The sequence below is a fragment of the Leucopleurus acutus genome, assembly GCF_964270905.1.
Source record: "Leucopleurus acutus genome assembly, chromosome: 11".
NCBI classification, from domain to species: domain Eukaryota; kingdom Metazoa; phylum Chordata; class Mammalia; order Artiodactyla; family Delphinidae; genus Leucopleurus; species Leucopleurus acutus.
The window spans coordinates 57,672,345-57,695,874 of NC_139152.1; the positions used below are offsets into that span (position 1 = coordinate 57,672,345).

At 37.4% G+C, this 23,530-nt stretch overlaps 1 protein-coding gene across 1 annotated transcript in view; it reads right to left on the reverse strand.

Moving 5' to 3' along the window:
* PTPRR (protein tyrosine phosphatase receptor type R) overlaps positions 1-23,530 on the reverse strand; it is a 262,655-nt gene that overhangs the window by 22,951 nt on the left and 216,174 nt on the right. Inside the window, exons 7-10 of the mRNA XM_082849967.1 lie at positions 23,161-23,347; positions 20,280-20,364; positions 10,759-10,838; positions 10,196-10,333 (exon numbers count right to left, since the gene is read on the reverse strand). Coding sequence (XP_082706093.1) covers positions 10,196-10,333; positions 10,759-10,838; positions 20,280-20,364; positions 23,161-23,347 — 490 coding nt within the window. The remainder of the gene's footprint in view (positions 1-10,195; positions 10,334-10,758; positions 10,839-20,279; positions 20,365-23,160; positions 23,348-23,530) is intronic.

A 23,530-nucleotide genomic window follows, 5' to 3' on the forward strand; every position in this document is an offset into this window, starting at 1 on the left:
GGAAGCGCTGCTCGCTTCTCTCCCAAGCTTGCCGGGGCCCTCTTGAATGTTTTTCTTGACTCTTTACCAAAAATGAAATTGGCAGCGGGCTCCCAGTAGACAATGCAATGTGACTTGTTCATTCAAACAACCCTTAATTAGCATCCCATCTCCTTTCTGAGATACAATAGCTTATTTCTACACACTGAATACATTTTTTCCCCCTTTTAGGAGAACGTAGAAAAAGAGACCAGAGAAGTGTGGGTGCTTTTGAATATGAAGTGAGGGAGAGTGGCAAACGTAGTTGTTTCTAAGAGCACAAGTTCATGTTCAAATTATTTTTGTGAAGAGCTTTTTAGGGTTTCTTTATTGTGGTGCTAACAATGATATAAAAAAGGAAAATGCAAGGAAGGAAAATGCTCTCTTACAGATAATATTGTGAAACCATAATAATTGTAGGTAATTCGAAATAGCACGCTATCTAGCAGTATGCAACCCCAAATCATCACTATTCTTCTGCTAGATGGGCTGATTCTTGCAGTAAAATTGTCTATTAATTCCAAGAATTCATAATTTGGAGGACAAAGAGGTTTCCAGAAGGTCATGTGTCTCTTGTGCAAACAAGCAATTAGTGAACCCTAACTAAAGATTCTGGACATCAACCAATGTTTCATAATCAGTGGTTTACAGCAAAAGTAGAACGCAATGCAAAGCAAACTGATATTTTTATAATCTTTTTTCTTTGACCATCCCTCTCACACCTACATTAGGACTATTTGTGTATAAAGAAGGAACAGGTCTAGCTAGTATTTTAGTTGCCTGAAAAAAAAAATCTATTTTTAAGTTACTTTCTTTTTAAATTCCATGCACTTAAAATCAAAGAGATTTTGCTCTATGAGCTAAAGAAAGTGGCTCTAAATAAACAAAAAGAAGATACTCAGTTGCATTTGGGTTACATTTGCATATAAGACAGAATGGGTCAGATTGTCTAAAATTATTATGGTTTTGGTTACTCTAATTCTTAGTGTTCCAATTAAATATTAGTAACATAGGTGCAGCAATTTAATATTAAAAGCACCTTCACCAACCTTATATCACTGAATCCCTTCCATGATCATTTGCGTTAGGTAGAGCAGAGAGTAGATATTGTTGTTATTATTATTTTTTTAATCATTTTACAGCTGAGAAAACTGAAGCTCAGGTGTTTTCATAAGGTTTTCTGGGACCATCCTCTTGGGGCTAGGACCCTCTGAGCAAATATCACTTTATACATTCAAGTTTCTGTCTTTGATTTCTGCACTAATAACCGACACTTCTTTTTACAGCAATAACCAATGCCCTCCCTTCCCTCTATGAAATATGCTGATGCTCGTGGAACACTGAAAGCCCTCTGTCCGCTCTCTTACTAAGTCCAGCAAGTTTGTCACTATCTGATGAGCTGTATGTTCAACATGTGGTATTTATATCCGAACCTCTTAATGACAGTTGTACTTGTTATTAGAGCCCAGTAATTTAATGAAACTTTACATAAATCAAGGAAACATGAGGGTGGAAAGAAAAAAAGAATTGTTCTATGAAATAATTGCATAAGTTAATTAGGTTTTCGCTGGGGAAAAAAAGTAAATCAGTAAAGAAAACTGTGGTCAAATCAGGTACAGGTGAGACCATTATAAAAGGGCAAAGTTTGGAAATATAGACAGGATTCTGCATTCATATTGCTTTACAAATTTTTCTATGTTCTCTCACATTTCAAAGAAACTTAAATGGGACATCTCAATGACGTATAAAGGGCATGGTTTACACAAACTATATGACCGAGAGCCAATATTAAACATAAAAAAAGACAGTCCCATAATAAAATAATGAACAAATTTGAATATGAACAAATGTACCTGTTTTAAGACAAAGTAAAACATTAGAGTTTTTTTGTGTGTTTGAGTCTCCACTCTTATTATTTTTTTTTTTTGCATTAACTGTGTCAAATAAGAAGGCTTCTAACTATAGTTAGAAGTAAAGCAGGCTACAGCAATTGAATAGAACCTAGCAGATTAAAAATTAAGGTGCCAAGTTATATTTGGAATGTAAGCATGTTTGAAAGGACAGGTGAGTAATTTTTCTTAGGGGCTGTCAGCCTCTGAATTTCTGGCTACTCTTAATTGCTTGGGTAGCATAACTGTCAAGCCCCTGGTCTTTCAGGAAATGAGCTTAGGCTGCTCGTCATTGCTGGGCAGTGCTAGGTCAGGGTGCTTCTCTAGATACCAAATATCTAATTCTGGTCCTCCAGGACAGCAGAATACCAGTCAGTGGGTCTCCACTGTCTTGCAAATTACCCTCCCAGACCTTGTTTGTACAGACACTCTGATTATGGGACTTTGCTCGTTTATTTTCATTCTTGGTACAAAATGTGAATCCTCTTGTCCACCCCACACTTCAAAGACTGACCTCTAACTTCAGCATGACTCCCCCATCACAGTTCCAATCCACACTTTCAAATTGTCCACTACTTTGTTTTTTTTTGTTTGTTTGTTTTGTTTTATTTTGGCCGTGTCGGGTCTTAGTTGCGGCATGCTGGATCTTCGTTGAGGTACGCGTGATCTTTCGCTGCGGCGCACAGACACTGCCTTGGGGTGCGCGGGCTTCTCTCTAGTTGAGGCGTGCAAGCTCAGTAGTTGTGGCTCGTGAGCTTAGTTGCCCCGCGGCACGTGAGATCTTAGTTCCCTGACCAGGGATCGAACCCACGTCCCCTGCATTGTAAGGAGGATTCTTTACCCCGGACCACCAGGGAGGTCCCCTTGTCCACTACTTTGAATGAGCAGATCTGACACTTTTTGTTTCTTTAAACCAAATCAAAATGCCTTGTTCATCTCCTCTTTCCTTCCTGGAGAGAACGGTTAGAGATTTTAATCTGGACTGTAAGCAATCCCGCACACTTTTCTCTGGCCACAATCACTGCTGGGACTGGAACTCTCTCCCTTCCCACCCTAAGTAGGGAGAAGATTTGAGGAGCGTGTATATAGCGGTGAGGAGTTGGGAGTCAGGTTGCTAGCCGTTTGCCCTTGGGCAGGTTGCTTAACCTCCCTGTGTCTCCGTGTCCTCTTTTAGTGGGATTTACAGATACGTTTATTGTAAAGATTGCTTTCTAAGCACATTGTTAGTGCTCAATAAATATTAGTTATTTGGAAGATCAAACAGCCCAGTTTCTAGACTTTCTATGTATATTTGGTGAACTTTCTAGATTATCTAACTTAAACTCTAATTTTTTTAGCTAACTTTAAATAGCTGAGAAGATGTATTTTCATTTCATTCATTTAGAATATAACATAGAATAATTAACATTTAATTACGAGTGTTTTAGCAGAAAAATTTATTTTCTCTTCAAATGTACAGCTTAAAAAGGTCTACTTTATTTTTAAGTATAAGTTACTTATATATTGAATAGCCAGTCATTCCCAACTGGATACCCATCAGATTTTATCATGAAACTTAAGGTCAACATGGGATATAATTAATACTTATATTGCAAAAAAAACCCCTACCTTTTCTGGATGTATTTAATTAAGTAAAGATATCTAGAGTAGCTGTGGCTTGACTCAATGAAGTCATTGCTTATCTTCTTTTGTATTCATAAAATTCTTATAGGCTGCCATTTATAAATTTTAAAATGACCTCCTTATCTCATTGCAAACTGTCTTCCATCTCTCTTACTCTACCATATGTTTGTTTTCTCCACCCCCCATAGCACCTAACATTTTGTACCTGTATACAATATTTTAAAATTTTGTTTCTTGTGTGTTGTGTCTCCCCTTTTAGATTGTAACTCCATGAAAGGAGGGATCTTTGTCTGTTTTGTCAATAAAGATATAATCCAAGCACCTACACTGGTGCTTGATGGTTGACAGTTGATAAATATCTGTCAAATGAATGAATGAATGTGCACAAATACAGCATTGGATGTTTTATAAAGAGGAACGTACTGAATGTCTTCAAGGTTAGCTGGAGAATTCCAGATGCTAAAGATGTGGTACAGTTAGATATATTTCTGGAAAACATGTTTTTTCAAAAGTCCACAGCATGTAGCCAGGTCATTGGGAATACGTTTTTTCAAAAGTCCACATCATTTAGCCAGGTCATTTCACACCTAAAAATATACATTAATTAAATAATCAAAGATGTGGGTAAAAAGATTGGAAATGACTTAAATATCTCTTAATAAGGAAATGATTACATACGTTTTAGCATGCACACAATGAAATTCTAGCAGTCATTTAAAATCATGTTTTTGATGAGTTACTAATGACATGGAGAGCACTCATAATATAATGTTAAAAGCAGAATATACAATGAATACAGAACCCTCTTTTATTCTCTATATTCGTCAGCAAAATTTAACATTCCCGTCCTATCTCCCTTCACTCTCTACTGTGCCCGGACAACATCAAACGGCTCAACTCACGCACGCTATGTGGTGTTTTGTCTGCCTCTGTGTGCTGTTGCTTTGCCTGGTTTATGTTCCCTTGTGCACTTACTTACTCTGAAGCCCCTACTGAAAAACTGTAAGGCACCATATGAGCTGTATGGACAAAGAAATGTAATTAAAATAAATCCTTTCCATAATTTTACCAGAGAGAGAAAGGAAGGGAATGAAAACAGAGAATACTTAAAATACGATTTATTTATTTCACTTTCTGAGGTCAAACTGCTTGCAAAGTGTGACTAGGTCAATGGGCAAAATGGGGTTTGTAAGTATTTAAGTCACATAGCTGAATCCCGATGAAAAATGTAAATATTAAGAAAGAATATGGCTGTGTTAAATACTTGAGAGAAGTATTTTGTTAGGCCAAATGACCAAGTAATTCCCTCACTTCCTGAAGATAAATTCAGTGTCTTACTGCTCCCTGAAGCCAACAGTGGGTCCCTTGTCTTCTAATGTCTTGTACCCTTATTTGGCCCGTTTATTATGTTGGGGCAGTGATTAACTACATGAGCTTTGGAATCAAATAAACCTGTACTAAAATTTGGACTCTATCACTCACTTACTTTGAGGCTGTAGGCAAATGGTTTAAGCTCTGAGCCTCAAGTTTCTCATCCATAATATAGGGATAGTAAATCGTGCTTTGTAGAGTTAGAGTGAAAATGCACAGAATTAACTGTGCTTACTACGTATATTTAATAAATGGCAGTCAGTAGAAAATATCTTCCACAGTATGTATACTATGACCAACATTCATACTGCTTCTCTTCTTTCCTAGGAGAAAGTCTGAGCTAGTCTGAGGACTTTGGAAATATGCAAATGATTCCTGTCCTGCTTTGATTGATCTAACTCCAGCTTTGCAGATTTTGGCCACTGTGCCTTCTCTAGTCAAGCAATAGTTCACCTTGAAAGTTTGAACACTGTGTTTCCAATGTTTTATTTCTTTCAAAAGGAATTCCCTTCTTGAGATTTATCTAAATGAAGAAATCAAATTTACCAGCAATAAAAATCTCTTCTCCTTTCTTGCCATAGAAGATAACTGATTCTTCAGCTCTATTTTAAAATTTTTTTATTCTCATTTTATAAAGTAACTATGAGAATATTGGGATTATTGAATAAGAACTGGCAACTATTCACTTATTCCTTTATTTATGTATTAGAAAATAGAAAGGTTCATGAAAATATAAAGCCTGGGAATTTCTAAAGATAACTCCACCTTCACATATTTTTGGAGGAAATGATTTTTGTCTGTTCCAAACAATGACGCTTAACACAATTGAAAGTTGGCACATTTTTGGTAAACAGCATCTTCCTGGCAGTGTGAAGTCTACTGCCTATTTCTTTTGAGCCAGACTTGTCAGTATCATTTTGATCTGTAAAACATCAAAGTTTCCTCCATAGTATTGTATTTACATCTTTAGAGAATCTGGACGGAAAGGAATTTTTATTTTAATTTAATGGGTAATCAACAATAACAGAAGTCAAAATCTTTACTGCAATATTTGGAATTATGACTGGCCACGGGAAAGTACATGTAGCAAATTACACATAGAAAACATGTAACATAATCTATTTACTTTGATATTTCCAGAAGATATATCCCAGACATTTAAAAAGGCAAGAGGCTAAAAATGGTAAGAAAAAAGTAATACGTCTTCAATTTCTGAATTATGCAGCCAAAGAGAAAAATAAAAACCTCAATCACCCTTTATGTGGCCATTATTATTATTATTACGTTTTGCGGTACGCGGGCCTCTCACTGTTGTGGCCTCTCCCGTTGCGGAGCACAGGCTCCGGACGCGCAGGCTCAGCAGCCATGGCTCACGGGCCCAGCTGCTCCACGGCACGTGGGATCCTCCCGGACCGGGGCACGAACCCGTGTCCCCTGCATCGGCAGGTGGACTCCCAACCACTGCACGTGGCCATTATTTTTTTAAAATTCTGGCTTTTCAAAAGATCTACTTGGCTCTCCTATGGAGAACGTGAATTCTGAGAATGGTACCAACAGGTTAACTCCAAGTATGATGCACTTGAAAAAGAAAGAACAAGATGGGCTCTATTCCTCCGCGCATTCAGAATGGAGATGTCTGAGCATCATCAGTAAATCAACTCAGTGTCACTTTGAAATACATATTTATCTCATACAGCAGTTCTTTTAGAATCACAACTTTGGTCTTGGGGACAGAAGGGAAGAATATAACTGTCTGTTGGGGCTTTGGCATATTTGCCAAGTGTTCATACTATCTTTGTTGGACTTCTTTAAAATATGTCACATCCTACTCAACTTCTAGGGAATTCTTTCTCACTAACCATCAATCTTGGCTTCTTCTGTCCTGATGAAACCCTGATTCAAGAACAAGTTAAAGCACTATTGGTGTATTTCTGACTTTTTGTCTAAGGAAACAAATATATCACAAAATTTGAGGATTGAAATGCTCAAGACACCAAAATTATAATTTATCTTACACAGTTACTACAACCTATTTGCTAATCCTTGTTAGATATTGTTTCACATATGCTTTGCCAAATATTAATCCTTAATAAATATGTAAAAAGAAAGTAATGTTTTCTGTGGAAAATATAACTTGTTTCAAAACATTTACATACTTATATTTATGTAATTGCATACATCACAGTGCTTTTTCTATGTTGATTTTATAAGATTTTATTTTTAATAAAAGAAATAGAATTAATAAGGGTATGAATGTGCTTTGAGAAAACACATCGTGACAATCTATTCAGAAAATTGTAATTCAAACCAAAGTGGGCCGGAGTAGTACGGTCTATTCAGATCTAGGAAATGTTGCTAAATCCTGTGTGAGTTCTGGGTCGTCTGTGATTTTCTCTCGTTCCTCTGTGGGTATTATTCTACTGATTTTTGGCTATTGAGAAGTCAATTGTTAGTCACTCTGGTTGTTAAAATAGTCTCTGTAGTGTTTTTCAGTTCCACAGATGTGTCTAGTTGTGGATTTATTTTTACTTATCCAGCCTAGAATTTACTGTGCTTTTCAAATCTGAGAGCTCAAGTCTTTCACCAGTTTTGGAAAATCTTTAGCCATTATTTCCTCAAATATTACTTCTTTTTTTTATATTCTCCTTTTTCATCTTCTAAAATATCCATTAGACATATATTGGACATCTAAATACTGTCCTCTATATGTCTGAAACTCTCTTTCATATTTTTGGTCATTTTGATCTTCTAGGTAATTTCCTTAGTTCTATTTTTTAATCCAGTAATTATTTATTTAGCTGTGTCCAGCTTGCTAATAAAACTATCTCATGATGTTTCTTTTTTTCATTTTAATGACTGTATAATATTTATTTCTAGGACTCTTTGGTTTGTTTTTAAATCTTCCTAGTCTGTTGTTGTTGTTGTTTTTTTCCGGTACGTGGGCCTCTCACTGCCGTGGCCTCTCCTGTTGCGGAGCACAGGCTCCGGACGCGCAGGCTCAGCGGCCATGGCTCACGGGCCCAGGCGCTCCACGGCATGTGGGATCTTCCCCGACCAGGGCACAAACCCGTGTCCCCTGCATCGGCAGGTGGACTCTCAACCACTGCACCACCAGGGTAGCCCTTCCTAGTCTTTTTTGATAGTGACTTGTTCTTTTGTCAAGTTTTTTAATTTTATATTTTGTGTGCTTAATTATAAAACAGCCTCTATTTATAGTTTCTATTATTTCAATTTCTTGTGGGTCTATTTCCACTATTTGTGGCCTCTTCTGCTTTTTACTTATGTTGCTTATTTACATGTGTGTCTCAGAATTTTGACTTCTGAGCTTATGTTTGGCTGGGCTTTTTCTTTTGAAATTCTGTGTAGTGTATGCCGAGAGTACATGCATCCAGAAAGTTTTTGCCTTTGTTTTTGTAAAGTGCCACAAGAGCATTACCAATGTAGTATTACTTTTTATATTATTACTTAAATGAATATGAACTAGTTTATAAATGATTTATATAAATAAAAGAATCACTAATGTATATTAATCATTTAACACTTGGTGTTTCCGGGGTTTTGAATTCTGAATACTCAAGAGTACCTCTTTATTGATCCCACGAGAAGGCCAGACTTCGCTGGATTCATTTCCTCTTATAATCCTATTTTGGTAGGTAGGTTTATTTTTGTGGTTCACCCTTTCACTGAAGGCCTAGCCCTTGAAGGTGTTCACTTCATGGAAGGTCTCAGTTCCAAGTCCTGGTTCCTACAAGCCCAAGGCTTTGTCTCCAGTTCTTATATTGTCATTAAAACACAAGTAACCTGTAATTCTCTGGTTTTATGCCTTTTATTCAGTTTTTGACTGATTTACCTTTTTCCTCCCAAGCTCTGCTATGCATGCTGTATCATATTTCACCCAGTATGACTGGTTTTTCAGATTATCTAGTCTGCCATATTACATAAGTTCTATGTATGTATGTATGGGTGTATATACACAGACAGTACACCTTTAAAACTTGAAGAATATTTTCCTACCTTGAAGGTAAATTGTCACAGATATTAAACAACTGTGCAGGAATTGTCAGTAGCTTATTATGTTGACAGATTGAGAGTGGGTGAAACACCTGAGAATATTAGGTTATTTTTATTATGCCACCTCAGGCTTTCATATAAGATTCATAGAAATGCATTTATTTAGTAAGCATATAGTTAATGTAGTATAAAACTTCATCTACTGGTCAAAAAATGTACTTTTTTTCCAGGATAAATTTCAGAAAAAGATCCTTTATCTATTGCAGCAAAAATGGAAGAAAACAACAAACTTTAAAAAAGTTTAAATTGCTGTTTGTGAGCCTGAATTTTCTTGATTAGCAGCAGAGTTATAGTATAATCAAAGGTTATAACTCACCAAAGGAGTATAAAGGAAAGTTCAGTTTTCTTAAATTCTGATTGTCCTGGTGAGGCCCTGGTATAGTAATTTTGACAAGCAAATAATCACAAATGCTGACTAAAATCAGACTGGAACTTATCTCAATAAGATGCCATGAGATGTTAAAGGAAAAAAAAAGATGCCATGAAATGTAAGCAGTGCCTAGGAAAGCACCCTTTAGGAATTACACAACTTTATTTTTATTTTATTTTATTTTTTTTTATGGTACGTGGGCCTCTCATTGTTGTGACCTCTCCCGTTGCGGAGCACAGGCTCCGGACGCGCAGGCTCAGCGGCCATGGCTCACGGGCCCAGCCGTTCCGTGGCATGTGGGATCTTCCCGGACCAGGGCACAAACCCGTGTCCCCTGCATCAGCAGGCAGACTCTCAACCACTGCACCACTAGGGAAGCCCTAATATGCTATATTTTTATGAAATTATGTTTTTTGTTTGTATCTCCCCAACTAGAAAGTTAAAATCTACCAAGGGCAGGAATCTTTGTGTTTGTTTACTAATATATTGCCAGCAACTAAAATAGTATCTCAGTTAGTAGGTGCTCAAAAATTGTTCGGGATGTAAATGAACAATTTTTTATTTCCCTGCCTCTAAATCAGAATGATAATTCATGGCCCCTCATTTCCTTACAGAGATACATGGGTACAAATGTGATCCGTGTATGCCAAGTACATTGATTTAACTGAAAGAAAGTCGTCATTCATAGAACACCAATTACCATTTTTTGGAAGCATTAAGTGGCCTAGCCTTTAAATGTCTTAATGTTTCCATCTTAAATCTGTTACTAAGTATATGGCAATTTTCCTTAAACAATCTCTCTTCTATAGCAACAGAAAAAATATAATGTTCCGTACTTGGGTAAAGGTCATACCTCATTTTTTTCCTTGAGTTTTGTGATCATAACAATCACAGGACTGTCTTCCTGCCAAACCATCTGCCAGAAATCATTCACGGTGTTGATCATGGGGCCCTGCGTGGCGATGAACGCTTTCTCCTTGCCACTGTAGCCCTAGTGTGAGAAAGGAGACAAAAATGTTGGCTTTGAAGTTCATGCCTTGCACTGAAAGTTTAGGTGAAAGATCTTCAAAACAAAATAGCTCTGATAATCCAAAAGCAACACAGACTTTTGCAGCTTTATTGATTCTAGCACAATTCTTGCGGTTGTTCTCCCAGCAAGTCAGGCACAGCATATGGTACTGAGGTTTCTAAATCTCAGTCCTCCCCAGAGCACCTCAGAGGGAGCACTATAGCCACAGACACACAGGAAAGGAAGACTTACTATAAATGACCCACTACCAAGGCTGATTATGACCAAGCAAGCAAAAAAAAGCAACAAACTTGCTAGTAACCAACTCTGAGGGGAAAAAAAAAAAAAAACTAACAATTCTAAATAGTAAATTGACATGCTCATCAGAAAGAAATTTATTTACTTACCCTAATATAATTAGCATTAATGTAGGTGCTCAAAGAATTAGTTACATTTTTTGGTCTTAAACATACTCTGCTGAGGGGATCTAATGAAGAAAACAAGAAAGACTGTGTTAACCAGATTTACTCTTTTAAGTTTCTTAGAACATCAATAACCAGTACATAGCACACTTATATACTGACCATCTGGCATGTGTCAATGTTTTTTGTTGGTGTGGCTGTGTGTCTGTCTCTCTTTTTTTTTTTAACATCTTTATTGGAGTATAATTGCTTTACAGTGGTGTGTTAGTTTCTGCTGTATATTTGCAAATGAAGCAACTGACAAAAGATTAATCTCCAAAATATGTGTGTCTGTCTCTTGATCTGTGTTTATTGAGGGACATTTGAGACCATCTTTACCCCTTGTCCTGACACAGATCTCGTCCATAAGCCCAAGATGATGAGTTTCTACTTTACGCCATTTTTGGTGGGTTTCTGATTCTTGACCCCATTTCTCATTTACGCTCCTTTTCTTATTCTTTGCATTTGGAATTTGCACCATATCTCCCTACTCAAGTCTCTCTTCTGTCCTCCGCAACAGCAAACACTTGGTCCAGTCCAAATCTCCTCTCACTACTTGGAAGAAGCTGTCTTTACCATGTGTTTGTTCACTGACATCACAAATATCTGATATTGGATAGATTATTACAGTATTAAATTCTAAAATCACTTTCCATCAAGAAGAGTTGAAAGGCTCTTTGTGAACCACGGTGGTGATTTTTACCAACATTTACGTAAATAATCCCTTTGTGATTTCTTTAACCCAGTTACACTCTGAGCCTCTTGAAGGCCAGGATGGGGATTTTTCATGATCTGTGTAAGACCTGGTGTCTAGCACAGTGCTTATATATGTAATAGACATTCAGTAAATGTCTATTGCATTGATTTAAATGGCTCCTTCCATTTTTTAAGAAGTCAGTTCTATGCATTCCTCTCTAGCAATTGTTCTGTTGTTCTTCTTCTCCCGACAGGTGAAGTCTGAGTGTGTATTTTGCCCACCTCCTCACCTACACTTCAATCCTTCTTGCGTACACTCCAATCTATCCTAACCCTAGTCTTATGCAGACACGGCTCTTGCTCTTGCCGCTGGTGACACTTTTGCTACTAAACCCAATGGTGGTATTTATTTTTTCACGTCCTCTGTATAGAATTAAAAAACTGTAGATCATATATCTTTTTATGGAGTTTTCTATGGAGTTTTCTCTTCCCTTGGATGCTGCGTCACAGCATTCTGGGTTTCCTGCTACCTATTCGATGGTCTTTTTTCAATCTTTTGCTTATTTCTTCTGCCTCCTTTAGTTTATTTATTTATTTATTTATTTATTGGCTGTGCTGCACGGCGTATGGGATCTTAGTTCCCCAACCAGGGATTGAACCCGTGCCCCCTACAGTGGAAGCGTGGAGTCCTAACCACTGGACCGCCAGGGAAGTCCCTCGTCTGCCTCCTTTAATGTTGCTGATTCTAGGATTCAACTTGACCCTCTTCTATGCTCACTTGACACTGCCTTGTTGGGTGATTGATTCATCCCCATGATTTTGTACCCATATCCTGCAGACTCCCAAATATATATCTTACACCAGACTACTCTCCTCACTTATAGACCACATTTTACATTTTTTCATTTCCTTCTGGATATACTACAGCTTTGTGAAACTTCACATGATCACGTGCTCCTGATAGCCCTGTGTTATTCTATGTTGCGTGTGCTACCACAGCTCCTGAGTCCATGTTTGAAAACTAGTTGGACTAGTCTCCATATTCATGTTCTGTCCATTTGGTTTTCTGAAACTCGCTAGGATTTATCTTGCCTCCCTCTTCCCAAGGCTTTCTTCTTAGGCTAGGACCTGAGCATCCCATCTGGTCTAACTGCCTTCAATCTTGTTCTTTACCCATCCATCCTTCTCATAGCTGGCAAGGCAGTCTTTGTAAAATAAAATCTGATCACATCATTCCCTTGCCTAAATGCCATCCATGGTTCCTAATTGTCCACAGCAGTATTTCCCAAACTGTTATCTGTAAATCATTTCTTTTATAACATAATTAGGTCATATAACTTGTAAATTAGATCATCCTTAAAAAGGGGGTTCAGTAATCAAATAAATATGGAAAACACTGAATTCAACAAACTTGAACAACAATCTTTTCACTGCAGAATTTCTCAGGGTCTATATTATGCTAATATACTCTGTGAATTTCCAAGAAGGTATTATTTATAAACTTATTTGCCCACTGCATTCATTTTATTATGAATACTTATTGACAATTCGACAGTCCAGAGCAGCATTGCCCAATAGAACTTTCTGTGATAATGGAAATGTTCCTTATCTGTGTTGCCCAAAATTGTGACCACTAGCCATGTTGGCTATTGAGTACTTGAAATGTGGCTAGTACACACTGAGGAACTAAAGTTTTCATTTTATTTAATTTTAATTCATTTAAATTTACTTAGCCATATGTGGCTGGTGGTTGCTCTACTGGACAGTGCAGATCTAGGGGATGAAATCTCCTTAGTGGGTCCAACAAGTCTTTATCTTTTCCCACAGCCTCATCAGTAATCACTTTTCTACGTGTACATGCTCTAGTCATATGGGCCCAGGGAAATCTCTCAAATACTCCACGTTCTTGCAGAGTCTATGTTTTTGCATGTATTGTTTCCCTGCCGTCTCTGCATGGTAAAGTCTTCCTCATTTTTCAGAGAGCTCAGTTCAAGCAATACCTCCCTTTGGAAGCCCTCCCTTGTCCTCCTGGTGGAATTAGGCATTTCCTTCTTTGCTCAGGCTGCCTGAGTTTTATTTTAGAATTTAACATCTTGTATTTTAAGTGCTTAAATGTTTGCTTGCCCTCAATGGTTTGTGATGAGCCCCTTGAGAGCAAGGGCTGTCTTTAAGTAACGTTTGTATCCTTTGTGATTTCTATTTGGTATGTGGCTGAGAGAGTGTTTAACATTAGAATTAATTTCGATTAGGAAGAGTTAAAACAATGCTTTTTTTCAATTTTTTTCTTTTCATAGCAAAGGGGACAGGAAAACTTCCATTACTTTTCAGTATCCACTGATTATTAAAAGTTTCCACAAACGCCCTAAACCACTCAGACTTGAAAAGAGGCCCACTTCCTTCAGTTTTTATAATGCCTACGATATATATGATTTACTGGGAACTCAACCCGAAAATTGCTTAGAAGCAGGTGTCCTGTCACGCTTAATTAAGTTTATGTTGTAAATTGGTAATTTATAGTATTTCCAAGTATTCAGAGATTTCCAAATATTACAAAAACAAAAACAAAAACAAGAATACAACATATGATGGAGTAGGGGAAAATAAATTTGGTTCCAACCAAAGCCTTTTTAGTGTTTTTAGTCTAATAAAAATGTCAAGGATTAAAAAAACAAAATTTTGTCATCATCAGTTATTATTTTCATCTTTATTGTTATAAGTTTATTCATGTGATACATTTTAAGTCTACATATTAGTCAAATTCACTATGATAATTTTTTTCAGAATTGGTATTTCTGAATTATATGTTAAATGCTTAGCATACCATTTATGATTCATCTGGGCAGTATCAATAATAACTACAAATATTACATTGAGCACTGATGACTTTTCCTCCCTGTCTTCTGCTCTTCCCTTTTTATTCAGTATTTCCTTCTTTCCTTCCTTTGCTTTCTTCCTCTTTCATTCCTTTTTCCCCTCCCTTCCTCCTTAGATCCCTTTCCTCCCTTCCTCCCTCCCTTCCTTCCCTTCCTCTCCTCTACCTTCTTCCTTCCTTCTTGTTTCTTTTTTCCTCTCAACAAATTATTGAACACATAAAGTTTTGGTGTATAGAACACATGAAATTTCCCCACTTTGATCTCTTTAAAATACCCTCTGGCAATCTTAAGTCTTCTTTTTAACAGACAAAATGGTACCTGGATCCTGAGTTGAAGATTTCCTCTCCAGGAGGAAATGTGTTTAAGGTTTGAAGTCAGAGAAGAAGCTATTAGATGAGGGAAAAGTGTATCACTCCCAGTGATGGGCAAAGGCAGGAATGAGAGGAATAGGATAGTTTTCAGAGATGAATTTAAGATAAGTGGGAAATGGAAGGAAAGCAGGGACTGGCCACACCTTCAAGATGATTGGGAATCATCTTCAAATTTGTTGGAAGAGAGAGAAGACTCTAGGCCTGTGTTGTCCATTATGGTAGCCACTAGCCACATGTAGGTAAATTTAAGTTAATTAAAATATAATAAAATTTAAAAGTCAGTTCCATGAGTGCACTAGCTATACTTCAAGTGCTCATTGCCACATGCAGCTAATGGCTATCACACTGGAGATACAGAATATTTCCATCATTGTAGAGAGTTTTAGTGGACAGTGCTGAATTTGGCAATGCAGTGATAGATTATGTGAAATTCACTTTTTAACATGCATGTGAACATTATAAGAGAAAACAAGGCTCTTCAATACTGTTTTTGAAACTGTAAATGTTTCTCTCCAAGGTTAGTGTTCTTATTTTCTGGAATTGTTTCTGGGGTTAATGATGGATTCAGTTAGGTAGAGAAGGAAAGGAGAAACTAACATTAGCTGAGGGTTTACTATTAGTTGGAACTTTCCTAGCCATTTTTCATACATTTATTTGATTCTTTCAATAGCCTTACAGGGTAGTATCACTATTACTATTTTTAGGGACAAAGAAAGGATGGCACAGAAAGATTAAGTATCTTTCCATAAATTGTAAATGTTTTTGCCAGGATAGGAAATCAAGTCTAAACTCCAGTATTTTGCTGAGTCACACAACTCGTTGCTTTAATGAGTGGTTCACTTATTTGCATATTTACTCTGCTCTAGGCACTTTATACAGTGAAATGGAAAACATAATGTAAGTAGGAAACATTACTAGACTTTAAATTTTTAAATATAAAATGATGGTCAGAGTAAATAGGGTTTTAAATTTTGATTTATATTGTTTTATAGTTGTATAAATAAATTGGCTGCATGGAAAAAAATATACATAAAATTTCTTGTTATACTTCTTTGTTATACATATAATTTCACATTGATATATGATCAGTTTTTTCCCATTGCTCTTGTGTTTAGGACATAGATAAATTTTTATCACAAATATTTGTTTATATTGTAAAGTAATTTGATATAAACTTGACCTAAGCACTTTAATCTACCACTTAAGAATGTTCTGAGCCAGGCTGACACTGTCCTTAGAAAAAAAGCTACAATTTAATTGGTTCTTGGCCATCCATATTTCTGCTGCAAAACATCCTCCAAATTATACAAACTCACTAATATGTACAAGCTGGAAGTTTTATACTTGAGAGTTTATTGTAGGCTAAAACAATAAAAACAATCGTAATATTTAAAATATTAATCATTTTAAGATTATTATTTTATGTAATGTTTCAAATTTACGCCATATTACAGTCTAAAATAAACCATAAAGAGCAGCTTTTCATATTCATTCCAGTCTTTTCTGATGATTTTCCAGCCAGTGATGTGGCTTGTCCAAGCTATATTTACCAGATTATATTCTGTGCAACAGGGGATGGGTGGGGTATTCAGGCTATAGACATTTTCAACAGAAAATCTGTTATTTGCAACATCAGTTGTCAGCACAGGTGCCCTGGTTCAAGCGACCCACCCAGTTCTGGGAATGGAAAAGCTGACACAGGACTGTGAAGCAGTTGTCTGATAGCATCTGGCAGGAAACAGAGAAGGCTGAACTTTAAAATAGTCCTAATAATTTCCAAATCCTTCTGAGATTAGGTGGTTAAGTATAATACTTGCAATACATGTATATGCCCTAATTACTTATGGTTGGTAAATTTCAGAGGAAAAGTCCTGAGAGAGCGAGTCGGGGGTGGCGGGCGGGGGGCGGGGGGAGAGAGAGAGAGAGAGAGAGAGAGAGAGAGAGAGAGAGAGAGAGAGAGAGAGAGAGAGAGAGGCCAGTTGTAACACACAGCGCTTTCATCCCCTTCAGCCAATTATAGTTATAAAATATCTTTCAACAGTGACTATATCTTAGGTAAATAGGTTTAACCATACAGACCAATTAAAAATATGTTACAGTGGAGTAACTGTTACAATGTGTTTCCGAAACAACTCCAACAGAAGGGGAAGCCCAAGGACACTATTAACAGTAATTCTTGCTCTATTACTATAAATAAGAAGAATTTGGTGCTTTATGAGTGAATTAATGAACTGAATTATGAATACTCTACTATTTCAATGTCAATACTCTAAATCTTCGTGGTTCCATCTTTCCAGAGCTATTGCCTTGAGATGTTTATGGATTTTTGCCCAAATCCCAACTATATCTTTGTTTAGTGATTGACAATATTGCTTCTTCTCCAAAGTATTTTTGCCTTTCTAGGCAGAATTACTCAGTCCTCCTACACCGGTTAGGCAAGATCTCTATTCAGGCTCTTACATTGAACATAATTACTTATTTACATGTCTCTCCTCTGGTCTGTGACCTCCTTGATCTTATATGCTGCTCCTTATTCCTTACTGGTTCCGGGCATCTAGCTCACTGCTTGACATCGATAAATTTCCTGGAGTTAAATTTAGTTTTAACATAGTCTAAAAGTGTTTCTCAAAGTGTGGTCCTGCTATCACCTGTATCAGAATCAGCTGGGTGTTTGCTAGAAGTACAGATTCCTGGGCCCAACAGAACCCACTTAAACAGAATCCCCAGGGTGGGGCACAGGACTGGATTTTTAACAAGTACTCTAGGTGATTGTTATGCACAATGAAGTCTTTTGGTAACAGCTTTTTTGAGATATAATTCATATACTATACAACTCACTCGTTTAAAATGTGCCATCACATAATTTATTTTTATTTGTTTAATCCACAGAGCTGTGCAACTATCAGTGGTGGAAAGCATGGGGGCAGATGTGTTTGGATTTGAATCTTGCTTCTTTACTATCTATAAGCCTCAATTTCCTCCTCTGTAAGAAAGGAACAATAATATCTTTCTAAGTTGTGATGAGAATAGCTAACACTGAGCACTTTATCATGTGCAAAGCACTGGGCTCTACAACAACCCTGTGAGGTGGCTACTACTACTCCCATTTCACAGATGAAGTTAAGAAATTTACCCACGGCCATACAGTAAGTGGTGCAGCTGGATATGAACCCCAGCAGATTGGCTCTGGAGGCAGCCCTATAGCTACTAGACTCTTCTGTAAGGATACAAGATAGTATATAGAATGTTTCTAGCAAGGATGGCATTTTAATTATCTCCCCAAAAAACTCATACCCTTTAGTAGTCATTTCTCATGCCTCTCACCACTAGGCAACAACTGTAGTTTCTATGTCTACAGATTTGCCTAACCGGACACTTCATATAAATGGCATTATGCAGTATGAGTTCATTTGTGATGGCTTCTTTAAAAAAAGAGGTACCTCATAAAAAAAAGTACCTCATTACTTTAAAAAAAATTAATTAATTAATTTTATTTATTTTTTGGCCGCATTGGGTCTTCATTGCTGCACGCGGGCTTTCTCTTGTTATGGCAACCGGGTCTACTCTTCGTTGTGGTGCACGGGCTTCTCTTTGCGGTGGCTTCTCTTGTTGTGGGGCATGGTCTCTAGGCACTCGAGCTTCAGTAGTTGTGGCACGAGGGCTCAGTATTTGTGGCTCTAGAGCACAAACTCAGTAGCTGTGGCACACGGGCTTAGTTGCTCCGCGGTATGTGGGATCTTCCCTGGACCAGGGCTCTAACCCGTGCCCGTTGCATTGGCAGGAGGATTCTGTTTTTTTTTTTAGCATCTTTATTGGAATATAATTGCTTTACAATGGTGCGTTAGTTTCTGCTGTATAATAAAGTGAATCAGCTATACATATACATATATCCCCATATCCCCTCCTTCTTGCGTCTCCCTCCCACCCCTCCTATCCTACCCCTCTTAGGTGGACACAAAGCACCGAGCTGATCTCCCTGTGCGATGCAGCTGCTTCCCGCTAGCTATCTATTTTACATTTGGTAGTGTATATATGTCCATGCCACTCTCTCACTTCGTCCCAGCTTACCCTTCCCCCTCCCCGTGTCCTCAAGTCCATTCTCTACATCTGCGTCTTTATTCCCGTGGCAGGTGGATTCTTAACCACTGTGCCACCAGGGAAGTACAGTACCTCATAACTTTTTATTGCTGAATAACATTATGTTGTGTGAATATACTACATTTTATTTATCCATTCATCAGTTGATGGATATTGTCATTATTTCTACTCTTTGGGCTATTACAGATAATACTGTTACAAATATTTGTGTACAGCTTTTGTGTGGATACATGTTTTTATTTCTCTTGTGCATATACCTAGGAGTAGAAAGTCTGAGTCATATAGTCAGACTAGGTTTTACCTTTTGAGGAACTACCAGCCTGTTTCCTCAGTAGTTGTACCATATTACATCCCTACCATCAAAGTATGAAGGTTCCAATTTCTCTACATCCTTGCCAACACTTTCTATTGTCTTTTAAATTATAATCATGTGGTTATGAAGTGTTATCTCACTTCGGTTTTGACTTCCCTGATGCCTAATTGTGTTGAGTATCTTTTCATATGCTCATTGGCCATTTGTATATCTTTTATGGAGAAATGTCTATTCAAGTCCCTTGCTCATTTTAAAATTGGGCTCTTTGTCTTTTTATAATTGCGTTATAAGAGTTCTTTATATATTATAGATACAAGTCTTTTATTAGATGTATAATTTATAAATATTTTCTCTCATTTTGTGTCATTATCATCTTTTTAGTTTCTTGATGGTGTCCTTCGAAGCACAAAACTTTGAAATTTTGTTCAAGTTCAATTTACCTATTTTTTTCTTTTGTTGCTTATACTTTTGGTGTCATATCTAAGAAATCATTGACTAATTCAAGGTCATGAGATTTACATCTGTTTTATGTGAAAAGTTTTATAGTTTTAGCTCTTACAGTTAGGCCTCCAATCCATTTTGAATTAATTTTAGTATGCTGTGTGGGGCAGGGTCCAACTTCAGTTTTTTTTGCATGTGGCTACTGAGTTGCTTCAGCATTACTTACTGAAAAGACTAGCCTTTCCCCACTGAATTGTTTGACACCCTTAGTGAAAGTCAGTTGACCATAATGTGTGCCACAGTAAAGTTTTAGAACCATGTGTCTACTGAAATTATGAGCAGACCATTATTTTAAGAGTAATACAAGATAAAGTTATTAACCTTAGACCACTTTAATGATTATTAGTCTTTTTTTTTTTTTTTTTTGGCTGCACCACTTGCGGGATCTTAGTTCTCTGACCAGGGATTGAACCCGGGCCCTGGCAGTGAAAGCGCAGAGTCCTAACCACTGGACCGCCAGGGAATTCCACTTTAACGATTATTAGTCTTGAGATGTGTTTGCAATTCCAAATTTGGTGTGTATATGGAAGTTGTGAGGATGGGAAATGGTGAGGTAGGGGTGGATGGGGAAGGCTTGCGCTTTACAACACAAACTATTTAATTCAAGAAACTTACTTGGCAAAATGGTCTTATAGCGATTTTTAGTTCCATGACATGGAATGTCAATTTCTTTGGGATCCACAAAGTTCATTGGTATTTCCTGCAAAAATAAATGATATCAAATACTGTATTTAATGCTGTCACAAAGAAAATCTTCATGGGGGGCCATCTGATCCAGAGCTCTACTGGACTTCAAAGTCATTTATGAAACAACAGACTACCACCTCTGGTTGACCAACACCCTTCCCTTCATAAACACATCAGCTGCACCCTGACAAGCTGACTCCAAGAAACGGCTTTGTGTGTTAGAAAGTATTATTTGATATGTAGTTCTTAAAGAGACATAGAAAACTTTGGTTAGGTTTTAAGAATCCTGTTCTGACATAATTGCTGGAAATATATAAACAGGCAGCTGAAAAATTGCTTTTTCTTAAACAATGTATTCAGATTTCTTCCTATCTTTGTGTAGATTCAGTACCAAAAATTTTATTATGATAGATTCTCTTTTAACAATAATTGTGACTCTTTTAGGATTATGAAAACCTTCCTCCCCAAATGGTAAATATAAAGGGCATTTTTGCTGATTTAAGTGACGCTGATATGATGCATTTTTTTGGATGAAGAAATGGTTTATAATTGTACTGTTCCATTTGTGGTTGTAAATGCAACATTTGTAGTGAAGGGCATTTAGGCACTGTCCTCTCGCACTTAACAAGAACACAAATATTTTTATTAAGTCAGAATATATGTCAAATGATGGAGGAGGGAACAATTAAAGCAGAAGTTGCTCTGTGTGTTAGACAGAAAAGGTGGGCGTCTGATGCTGACTGGGACAAAGGAAACAAAAAGCCAACGTTTTCAAAAGGGTCTGAACAAATATTTAAGGAGTTGATTATACAAAATAGTATGTTTTCCAACTTAAAGTTCTGCAAAGGATTGCTTAGATAAGGTCAATGTGCATTAAAATACCTTTTGTCCCTAGACCACATAAAATAATATTTTCGTTATCTACACTTTCTCCTACAGAAAATAGAACTTGACAGCTTAATATTCATTGAAATGAAAGAAATTATCTACAAATTTATTTAAATTGTCCTTGTTTTCAGTCAATCTGAAAATTCAAGAAAAGCCTGACTACTGTGAATTTAAGACTCGGTCCAGTGAGAGGAGTAGCTTACTTTTAAAATATTGTTTCCTAAGCTTGCATTATTTTAGGTATTTACGATATTTATTCCTACTCTCTGCTCCAACTAAATGTTGTAAGTTCTCAGTTCCAAGTTACCAAAATAAGCAAAATTGTTGAATGTTCAGTAGAAACCACATGTTCATGCTTGGGAATTTCCAACAAGTTAGTCTGTTTTAGCAAAGCCGTGAATATCTTTATTCCTCCCCGATCTTTCCTGTTTTCTGACACACACTGACAATTTGTCATCATCCAGCATTATCTCTCTCCTCGGCATTCCTTGCTGGCCTCATCTCTCAGGGAAGTAGACTGTGTTAAGGGCTTATCTCATAGAACAAAGAGCTATCTGTGGTTGTAGAAAAGAATACTAGGTGTACCCTTGGCCACTTCTGTGATCACTGACTGGTTCTTTTATTCCTCCCAGTTCTCCTTTTTTTCATACATAAAAGATGATATGCTATGAAGTCTAATTTTTAAAACAACATGCTTGTATTTTAATAATAGTTGATGAAGCTGATAGATCTAACCTATTGTTGTCTCTCGTCATTAGGGTGGTTGCAAACACCTGAACTGACCCTGAAGTCGTCAACTTATTATACCCATCAGCTATGGCTTAAATGTACAACTGTTTTAAGATGCAAGGGGTTCTATAAAATGGATATTCCCCTTGGGCAACAGTGAGACCTAAGAAGGTCTAGTCTGTCTCCACGCTCTCTAGATTGAAATGTGTGTTCATGCATCATCACCAGCAACACTGATGGTCAGCATCATTTTTAGCTGAATGAAACTCACCATCATTTTTAGCTCACATTGGGTCTTCCTCTTGTGTTCCTTATTTCATTAAATGACAATACATGCACGCTGTTGCTCAAGTCTAAAAATGGGGGTGTCATCCCTGACTTTACCTTGGCCGCCTTAGCCTATTAAGCCCACTTCTTGTAGGTGCCTATAGACCCTCCCAAATTTTTTTTTTTTTTTTCAGTACGTGGGCCTCTCACTATTGTGGCCTCTCCCGTTGCGGAGTACAGGTTCCGGACGCGCAGGCTCAGCGCCCATGGCTCACGGGTCCAGCTGCTCCGTGGCATGTGGGATCTTCCCAGACCGGGGCACGAACCCGTGTCCTCTGCATCGGCAGGCGGACTCTCAACCATTGCACCACCAGTGAAGCCCCCCTCCCAAATTTTCACTGCTACTCTTTTAGTTTTGACCACCATCACAGCTCCACAGGATTATGTCTACAGTCTCCAAAATACCTCTTTCTAATGCTGACTCTACTGCAGATAGTGATCTTTTTAAAACACAAGATAAGTCCAAACCCTTAAATATGTATTAAGACTTGGATTTCTTTTATATCTGAAACTCATTTTCTGTCACTTCTCACCTTAATTTCAATGCTCCTGTCAAACTGCACAATTTAATTTCCTGAACAGTGACAGCAAGGCTGTTCCTTCATCCTGGAATGCTCAGCTCCTTCTTGTCACTTTGCCTGGCCAGCCCTTAAATACTCTGCCGCAATTCACATTCTAGTTTGAACACTTACCAATAGTTGATGAGATGCAGGGTGGATCTAAAATCCTTGCACTTAACCTTTTGAACTGTAATCATTTTACCGTAAGCTGCCTGAGTGGAAGACAGTGTCATTTTAGAATGTGCCTCTAGTGCCTAGTATATCAAAATACCTACTGAAGAGTGAATCATAAACAGCAGGCTCACCATGAATTCACTTTGGAGTAAATGTGAACTTGCCACGACGTCCCTGAGCTGTGACCTTGTGAGAATACGGCTGGCTGACTGCAGATACTCCATTGCTACCTTCTCCCGTGGGGTTGGTGTGGCCACAAAGGGTTCAACATTCCCCAAGCTACTCATGTCCAGGGTAAGAGATACGTTGGACCCTCGTCTACATTGGAGAAAAATGTTATTAGGCTTAAATACTGCATGAATTATTGTGAGCAGATCAGTTTGTCTTTCTGTACATACATATAATTCAGTGAGAACTATTACAGAAATAAGGACCCAGTATCTTCTTTTATGGTACCATAATTGACTATAGCAACTACTCATAGTTTCTTAAGAAACGGAC